General features: G+C 37.8%; 1 protein-coding gene across 1 annotated transcript; it reads right to left on the reverse strand.

The window, feature by feature from the left end:
* Positions 1-6,230: 6,230 nt before the first annotated feature.
* PNRC1 (proline rich nuclear receptor coactivator 1) lies at positions 6,231-9,953 on the reverse strand. Its single transcript, XM_006926318.2, has 2 exons — positions 9,421-9,953; positions 6,231-7,322 (listed from the first exon to the last, which is right to left on the reverse strand). The coding sequence occupies exons 1-2, from the start codon at positions 9,859-9,861 to the stop codon at positions 6,879-6,881; spliced, it is 885 nt and encodes a 294-aa protein (XP_006926380.1). The 5' UTR covers positions 9,862-9,953; the 3' UTR covers positions 6,231-6,878.
* Positions 9,954-9,959: the final 6 nt, after the last annotated feature.

Consider the following 9,959-nt stretch of genomic DNA (forward strand, 5'->3'; position numbering starts at 1 on the left):
GGAATATACCACAACTCTGAACTTAGAAAAGAAATATCAATTTGTGGAGGTGGGTGGATGCTCAGTGGGTTGACAGTTACCATTTTTTAAAAGTATGTGAGTTTTAAGTATATGCTTGGTTCACATAATTCAAAACCTACATCTCCAGTTTATAAACTAGATTACAAAAATCAAAATCAAGAATGTCAGATTTCAGGTTCAGAATGCTTGTAAAAAATTTAAAGGGTCAGTCTCTTCAGATGAAAGAATGCCGTGCCAGTAATCTGTATTTAGTCCTAGAAATGGATTGGTTGTGTGTGTGATAGCTTGTGTAGAATTAGTTCCTCCGAAAAAGTAACAAAATTACTACTGCTCTAGGAGTATAAGTCTATGAAGTAAATGCTTAAGTATTAATATGCTTTTTAGAAATACTTCTAAAGGTAGAGAGGGAAACTTGGATTCTTTACTACAACCACCTGTTTTCTAAAGAAAAGACTACATTCTAGTTTTCTTAGCTTACTCCTAATAGTATAGACTTAAAATGTTGTTAAATTGACTTTTAATTTCAACAAAAATCGATATAAGTCTTCCAAGCCCAAGTGATAGCTTATTTTTTCTTTTGGTAAAAAAAATTTAATGGGTTTTGGGTGGGGTGGGGTTAATCATTCCTATTACAGTTGTGAGGCAGTATTTGCTTTGTGATGATAATACTTCTTGAGAAAAAGTACTCAATCGAAGACCTTTTCAAAATTGCCATAAGCTATATAACTGGTCAGATTCTTCGGGGCAATCATATTTTAATGAGAAGGAATGTTATTTAACACATTGTGAAGTATATAACTTCGTAAAAATCTTGGAAGAGTTTAGCATTGTTAGTAAACCATACAATTTTGACCTTAAAATGTTAAATGTAGCTGAATTAGAAATACTAATGTTCTAGTTTTGTAGGACATTCATTACAGTATTTTTAATGTATATATGAAGTCTAACCATTTTTTGTATTTTATACATTATAATTTCCTCCTCAACCATGTAATTGATGAAATGGGATTTTAAAAAATACCACTTAACATGATGGGTGAAAAAGCTTTATTCTAAAATATTTCGTATGAAAAGCATTTTATACAGTGCTCTGAGCTGCCTGTCAGTAATCAAATATACTCTGATACTCTGAAAGGTTTTGGTTACCACACTGTCCACTCTTTTACCAGTTTTGACTAAAAGGTTGTGGTTTTTGTATGTTATGGAAAGTGGAACTATACACTTAAGGAATAATTTTAAATGCTTTTAGCTTTCTGTTAGCTCCACTGGTATTAATTCAACATTAAAGTCTTTAAAGTAGGAACCAACCAAGTTTTAAGACTTGCACACTGCTTTGCCCTTCTACTCCCTAATCACTTCAATGCTAACCAGCCCTTACCCCTTTCTACTCTTTTGAGAATCATATTAACATGTTTCCTTTCAGACAACTTTGGTAGAATATCTTTCATAAACATAAGTCTATTTTGAAATTCAGGATCTGGTCTCAAGCATCAGATGATATAGCTATGTATATGTGACCTGCTTTGATTAGTATCTTTACAACTTGATAAATCTAGCACATTTTCCTGCCACTTGGAAAAATTACTTAGCTTTCCTGAATCTTTTCTTACACATAAAAGTTATTGTGTGTCTGACTAGAGAAATGAAGTATTTTCATTTTTAAGAGTGATTTTGTCTTTTAAGCTATTATACCTTCAAGATACATGATCTCTTCTAATTAAATGGAGCTTGGGTAGAATATTTAGCCTCCTTTGACAAATATACATCGGATTTTCCATTATTATTGAGGAAGCTTGCTTTTGCCAGTCCTCACAATTTGTCCCTTCAGATCATTAATTCAGAGACTAATGCCACTGTAAACTATTTCTCTAACAGTGAACTTTAAATTTGTGTCTCCAGTTCTACACTAAGGAAATATTACTATAAATTGCTTAGAAAATGAATTCTAATTTTTCACCAAGAAATCAGCAAATGCAGTACCTTTTATAAATCTTAAATTGTAATTCAATTTTTTTTTTATAAGTTTAAGTTTGGCAAATGTAATTCCAGGAGTAAAAACATCATATATTTTAGCATATTTAATTTAGAACTCCAAGAGAATTGCAAAGGATATGAAAAGTAATCTGAAAACTGCCAGATTAATTGAAAACAATCTAATCCAAGAGATTTAAAGAAAAGGTTTAGTTCAATATAAAATAGGTTGTCCCTAAACTCTTAAACTCCATCCACCCATACCTTCAGAAAATCCTATCTAAAAGTTTCAAGTTTCTTTCAAAGATTAAGTTGTTTATAAATACCATTCTATAAAATGTACTCTCGAATTTCCTTTGATTTAAAAACAAGTAGTTCCTGAATTACGTGATTTGTGCTTACACAGTTCTGCCTCAGACATACTCTTTCTCTGTTTGAAAACAGTTGTATTTGGGACTTTTTGAAAGATGGATTCAAGAGAGAGAGGAACAAAGTGCAAAAAGCTTGGAGGAGTTGGCTCAGGGATCAGATGTTAGGCAAGGTAGGCCTGTGATTTTAAAATATATTTAATTCAGCTATGTCGTTCAAAAATTTAAGAGTATACAAGATGATGAAACTATCAACCTTTCATGCCCAAGTGTATGTATGTTTTAGTCCTTCAACTTGAAGCAGCTGTCAATTGCGTAGACCAGTGGTCCCCATTTTTGGCACCAGAGACCAGTGATTATATAAGAATCTAAAGTCTGATGATCTCAGGTGGAACTGAGGCGGTGGTGAGCACTGCAAATACAGATGAAGCTTTGCCTCCTCACTCACCTCCCACTGTGCAGCCCGGTTCCTAACAGTCCCACTGCCCAGGAGTTGGGGACTCCTGGCATGGGAGTTGGAAGGCCTTCCACTCTCTGAAGAATAATGTATTCAGCAATCTAATAAGAGGGTCATTAGGAGAAGAGAGATGTACAAAAAGACAATTATAAAAGGTCAGTTTTACCCAGTTTCAAATCTTGGACTAAGAAAAGGGAAGGAAGCTTTATTCCTCCACCAAATGAGCTCATGTTATCAGAATTCAGAACTTAAATTAGAACTGTCTGCTTACGTAGGCAGATGTTTACAGGTACGTAGAGGACCAACCACCATATAATACTCTGCGAAAAAATATTTAATTCAACAATTGTTGAGTCCATAGGAGGCAGAAAGGATGAGGTCAAGAGCACTGGTAAATGTGTTAAGCCTCATGAGGGAAAAAGGAGAGGCTACAGGAAGACAAAAGTATTTCGGTTCCATTTTTATTTTGTAATTTGTGCTTCCATGCACAATTACCCAAAGTTGTACCTCTAGTTGTACATCAGTCTACTTGCTGTGTATTTCCACGTGGATATCCTACATACACCTCTCAAAGCAAATCAAGATTATTTTCCTCTGTAAAATGATCCCCCTCCAGAATTCCCTAATTGCTAATTTTATCTTCCTAACTGCTCAATTTCAAAACACTTTTCTTACTCTCCACTCAGTTGCTCAATTCTTAAATCTACATCCAAAACATGTCTCAAATAAGTCCATGCTTCTATGTTCCCTCTGTTAATGTCCTTTAGGCTCTTAACGTGGCCATCTTAAGCTTTCCCTTTACACATTTCTATTTTCACATTTTTTTGAAGCAGGAATCTCATTCCCTTGCTCATAAACCTATTGCTCTGCAATGCTTAACAAAGTTGAAACTCTTCAGCATGATACTCAAGGCCTTTCATATTGTTACTCTAATAACATTCAATACACTGAATCTTCCTTGCAATTCTCCTGAGCCACTGGGTGGGTATTCCATTTTTATCCACCATCTGCTTAGATTTTTACCTGACAATTTTCTTCTTTGCCTGTCAAATACTATTATTTGAAGCCTCAACTCAATGCTACTTCTGTCAGATTCCCAACCAGACAATCCTTACCAGAATTAGTCACTACCTTCTGGGAGGGCCAAAGACTTTAGTTTTTACTTCTTCAGGCATTCATTTTGGTTAAGGAGTTCCAGCTTGTATTTTAGTTATATTTGTCATTTCTTGCCCACCCACCTATACTGTTAAATTTCAGGTCAATCAAATCCTGTATTTGTACAGCATAGTACTTTATATTAAAAATTGTGAAGGGGTGATTGATTACATACATAGTACGATGCTTAAAAACCTAAATGCTGGTCCTGATAAAATGTAGATTACATTCCAGTCTTTTAACATATAAACCATATAAACCACCCTAAAAGTTACATTTTAACATATAAACTACCTTTAAGTTGGAAAAAAAATGGCCCTTGTCAACCTTTTAATAATGTAGTTTGGTCATTACCTTTTTCCTTTATTTGCCTACAAGGACACTAAGACTTAGCACTAAGATTAGTGCAAATATAAGCAGCTGTATTTGTATGTCACTTCGTCAACGGAATGAGTTGAATAAACTTGCTATCATTGTACAGACCTATCTAAAAGCAGCTTCAAAATACCAAGCATATATTGGTATCCTGTAGTGAAGTACCATCGCATGTAACAATTTTTTCCATTCATATACTATAAACTTTCCACAGCTCTACAAGTCCCCTTTCAGGCCTCTAGTTAAAATTTAAGTCTGAAGCTAACTACAGGAACATTGGATGAAATATTACAAGGGACTCCAATGGGAGAAAAAGGTGGCTGAATAATTGGGTTGCACTATGGTCTGAATTCACATTGAAACCTAACCCTGAGATGATAGTATTAGGAAGCAAAGCTTTTGGGAAGTGATTAGGTCATGAGGGCAGATCCTCATGAATGTGATTAGTGCCCTTAGAAAATGGGCCCCTAAAAAAGCTCCCTCACCCTTCTGCCATGTGAGGACACAATGAAGACACCAACTATCAAGGTTTCAATTGATACCAAATCTGCTGGACTTCTTAGCCTACAGAACCGAGAAATTTCTGTTTATAAGCTACCCAGTCTCTGGTATTTTGTATAGCAGCCTGAAGAGACTAAGGGTGCTAAATAGAATTTTACTGTAACATCAAAACTTTTTTCAAATTTGTTAATTCCTTCTCCCTAAATATTATCGTCTAATTCAACCAATTTTGTTCACACTTCAAACTATAAAACCTATGACTCTCATATCTATTTCCTGTCATGCCTTTAAAAGTTCTATCCATCCTCTTTACAAGTGTTATCACTCAGAAAGTCTTTTATGAGGCTGAAACTTCACCTTTCTAGTTTTTCTAACTGCATTTTTTAAAGTGTGTGTGTGTGGAGGGGGGGATATGTGTGTATATATATACATACATCAATGTGTAGTAAGCATAGCTCTCTACATATAACAAAGCATGTTCTAGCCAGTGCCAAAGAATAATGGTTGGCTGGGTTACATTATGAGCTACATCTATATGAGAGCACATCTATTACTAATTCTCAGATTCTGTGGCAGCTATAATACAAGTTATCATACCCTTTTCGCACTGCTCATCAAGTCGATAATGATTCTAAGGTGCCCATACTACTACTCACCTTCGTACATCCAGAAAGTTCAGTGTCTTCCTTCTCTCCTGTGTGAACCAAATGGTACAGGAAATAACACCGGAGACTCTTCCATTTATTTTTTTCTAGTAAGGATGGTAGCACCTTTCTTATTCAGTCTGCCCTATAAAATTACATATACCCTCTTAACACTCTTGTCCTTTTCACATCTAAATATTGCCCAATTAATCAGAAAAACTTTTTGTTATTTGAAATAAACTTTAGCTGTGTATAACTAAAAACTACATAGGTTAAATTGTTTCAGAATTTCTTATTGACATAGACCTTACGTACTATTGTGTAAAAATCAAAGTTTGAATTTTAACGAAAATATATAAGCTGCCATATTTACCTTCAGGCAAGCTTCAGAATCCAAACTTTCATCTATTTTAATATCGATTATGCTTGTTTTCATTCAAGTATTACCATTCAAGTTTCTTTCACTGAAAATGTATGGTGTGGTTTAAGTCAAATAGTACTTTATAAAACAGCTCATATATAAAAACATATTCTGGCTTTACTTTTAACCACAACCATTTCTACTTGTAACATGGGGAATTCCTCCCCTTAGAGGTAGTAGTGTTAAATTATTGTACCCTCTAAATTTCAGAGCAAAGAAAGAAATAGTTAAAGACATTTAGCCAGTAAAATAGTTAAAATCCATCTCCTAGTTACACGTTCAAAGATGAAAAACAGTCACACACAAAGAGTCAAGACTAGTTTAAAAGGGGGGGGGCCAAATTATTATTATTTAAAAATTTGATTACAACCAATTTTGTTGGCATTAAAATTAGCAGTATTTTAAATTTGAATATGAATATAATCCAAAAACCAGAAATTAAGTTTGGTAAGAATGGGAATAGTTTTCCAGTAATTACAGATTAGAAGGCAGAAATCAATTTTGAGAATAGACAAACCCATGTTTACAATGATTGTGCCACAGATTTAAACTTCAGTAGTGCATTAGTAAACTGTTCACATTTAGATCTTCACCTTGAGATTTGACAGTTGTTTCTTGAGAAAAATCTCTCAGTACCTTGTGCAAATAGATTGGTCTTCCATGTGCCTCAGCACACTTAAAATTTCTTCATTGTATATATACAAAACACCTACCATTTGGGCAGGGCAAAATACATACTTTCATAACAAAACTATAATGTACCTCTCAAGTATGAACAATATACACATAATAACATGGTATACATTATTTACAAAATATAAAATATAATACAAGCTGTAATTTTTTAAACTCATTTTTTGCACTTGTAGGTTGCAACAAGGCAAATTTCCACTTCTGTACCAATTCTTTTCAAGAGTCCAGAGATTTTGGAAAAACTGTTTTACATATATACTGAAATCTGAGATCTAAGTTTGTACTTTTAGAAGAGTTTTTAAGTGTACTGCCATCAATTCCCTATTTTGGTTGGAATTTTCAATAGTGCTTCCCATCCAGTGACTAGGCGGCTTTGGAAGAACACTAGGAGAAGGTGGATCACTGAACTTTGCCCCAGCATAATTTTCCTTTTGGCTCACTTCAGTTAGAAATGCTGATTTCTTCAAATGCTTTTTTTTAATGTTCTCAGTATTTTTAAAAGGCTTTTTTTCCTGCTTCTGAATTATATCAGATGAAACAGAATCCTGCCAGAAGTTATTCTCATTTCTTTTTGCAGCGGTGATCTTGCTTAGTGGTAAATTATATTTGCTTTTCTGTCTGTTTATCTTTGGTTGTTCAAACAAGTGCATACCATGAACAAGCTGCCCGTGGGGAATGATGATTTTCTCTGATTTTCCCATGTTTGATTTTAAAACCTACAAAGACAAGGAACATAAATGTGAGTACAGTCTCATGATAAAAATCAGTCATGAACTTCACACCATATATCCAATGTATTTAAGTTACCCTGGACTTTAGTTCACCGTCTTGGTTAAAAACATACATGCTCCCTGCACTTATTTATCATTGGATGTTCAAATATGCATATACCTAATTTGGTTTACCACTAAAAATAATCACCAGTTACTAGTATGTAATAAATAAGCAAGTTGTAAAATGTCAAAGTAAAACACCCAAAGTAACCCCAAGTCCATCTTTCCATAAATGTAAGGAAGAGTAATGAGCTATCTTCCAAATACACATGCCAACCCTGTTTCTGACAAAGGTGAGTGTTTTTACAATAGGATGTTGCCAAGAACATTTTCTAATGCTTTCATTTTGGTTGGTTCAGAATCTGGTTAAAAACTATATTAATAAACATACTATTTACCTTTAAGACAATAAAAATTTTATTAGGAGCTAGATTTTAAGTGAAGAAGTGTAGTATTTTGATAAGTTACTAAGTACACACAGAAAAATTATTTCCTAGCCTCTGAAAACAAAAATTTTCAGAAATTTAAATACTAAAATAAAAACACAATTCCTAAAATACTTATCACTCTTTATCATCTTTTCCAGTTAGACACACTTTTAACAAATCAGAAAAATGTTTCCTGCCCGCTTATAACTTTCTGGTTTCACAACGGCTTCAAGAACGTTGCTGCACTAATTCTAATCACTTTCCTAACTCAAGTGATCCTTATAGGAAGGCATGACTGGATGGAAAATATTAAATATTGCCCTTCCAACACTTGTAATATGGTAGGGAAGCAGGACTTAAAAATAGAAAAGAAACATTCCATGTTAAAAGGGCAATTGCCAACAGAGCTCCCTGGTTTTAATACCATTCTAGAAGAGAAAGGAATCTTACTGACCAGGAAGCAAAAAACACAAAAAACCCCTTTTGATTATCACTAATATTTCATAAGGGCCATAGAATTGTAAAACTTGAAAGAAATCTAAGATAATTTAAGAAATTACAGCGGACAAATTTAATTTTTCCAAAGCACAGCTACATAAGCTGCAACTCTCGGTACAATATCCTTTCAACAAAGGGCAGTAACTTATTTTCGATTATAAAAAAGCTTAAAATTACGAAAATAAAATCTTTTGGTATAAAGCTTACTTTAATTTCAGGTCCTTTTTAGTAATTTGATCCCGTTTATCAATTTTATCCTAGTCCAAAAGCACGGCAATTGGACATCATCTTTTCTTTCGAAAATTTCACCAGTCTGAACCCCAAAAATAAAACTTAACTTCCATTAAGAAAGTCCGTTACAGTACACAGTGGGAATTGTTAATAAATTCCAGCCATCCGACAGACTGATTAGCACACAAAATATATCGCTTCAAAGAGGGAAGAACTCTGCCGCCGGTCCTGCCAACTTTGAAAGTTAAAAATGACTGCTAAGTAGGTTGGCCTGGCGAGGAGCAGAGCCCCAGTTGGATTGGCTCCCTCACAGCTCAGCCAAAAGTAAGCCGTTCAGAATGAGGCCGATGCAGCCCACTCCAAATCCCTCACCAGAGAGGTGCTGAGTGTGTACACGCGCGTTGCGGACTAGTCTTGGAGCTCCCCAAGGTCAGGAAGCTGAAGACAGGCCCCCACCCCTTCCCCTACAACCCTGACCGGCCGCGCCTTCTTCATGGGCGCCGAAGCATTCCGCACGTAGCGCGCGCTGACGTCACCATCCCCCCGCGGGCCCCTTCCCTCCCCACCTCACCCCGCGCCCCGAACGCCGAAACCCCCTGGAACGCCGCCAGCCTTCTAAATCGGGGCTGTTGCTGGGGCGCAGCCGCTGCTCTCATTGGCTGGGTCCCGGGAGCCAATCAGCAGCGCCACCGCATACCTCCCCCTCCCCTTTCTGCCCCTCAGCAAGAACAGAGCAGGCGTCACGGAAACTTCCCTCCCGAGTAAACAGCCGCCCCTCACCTCGGCCCCCCTTCCCGATCGCCTTAGTGCAGGGCCCCAAACCCGAGCCGTGCTTTAAGTGCCGGAACTCCCCAACGGTCTCCATGCCCCCTCGCGGCATTTACCTCTCTTCTGAACGAGGGTTGGCCCGGAGCCGCGGGCAGCAGCGGACCAGAAAAAGGACTCGCTTCCTCAGTTCGGGTTGCGGTTGCAGGATCCGGGACCGAGGCGGCGGCCTGGCCCGGGACTTCCTGCGCTCCGCTCTGGCCCGTTGAGGGGCTCGGCCCGCTCTCCAGGCTCGGCCGGTGCTGCTGGTATTTGTGGAAGCGGCTAGGCAGCTGCCCCGCCGGGCTGGCCCTCACCTTCTTCTTTCGCCGCTTCTTTGGCGCGGCCCGAGGAGTGATCCCCGCCGGGGCGAGGCTGCAGTTGGGCAGAGGTGCTGGAGCGCGAGGTTGAGAGGTCAGACAGGGACCGTCTCCCGCTAAGAACTGAGGGAGAAAGAGGGTGGGGGGTAGTCCCCGGGGGTCCGGAATCCGGGATAAAGGCGGCGGAGCCGTGGTCACCATCGGGAAGGCGCCGAAGTAACCGCGGGCGGAAAAGCCAAGGGGCGCGAGGCGGCCGCCCAGGACAAGCGGCTCCCGCTGTGGGACGGAGACGACGGTCA

This window comes from Pteropus alecto, unplaced genomic scaffold (assembly GCF_000325575.1).
Source record: "Pteropus alecto unplaced genomic scaffold, ASM32557v1 scaffold7, whole genome shotgun sequence".
Lineage (NCBI taxonomy): Eukaryota > Metazoa > Chordata > Mammalia > Chiroptera > Pteropodidae > Pteropus > Pteropus alecto.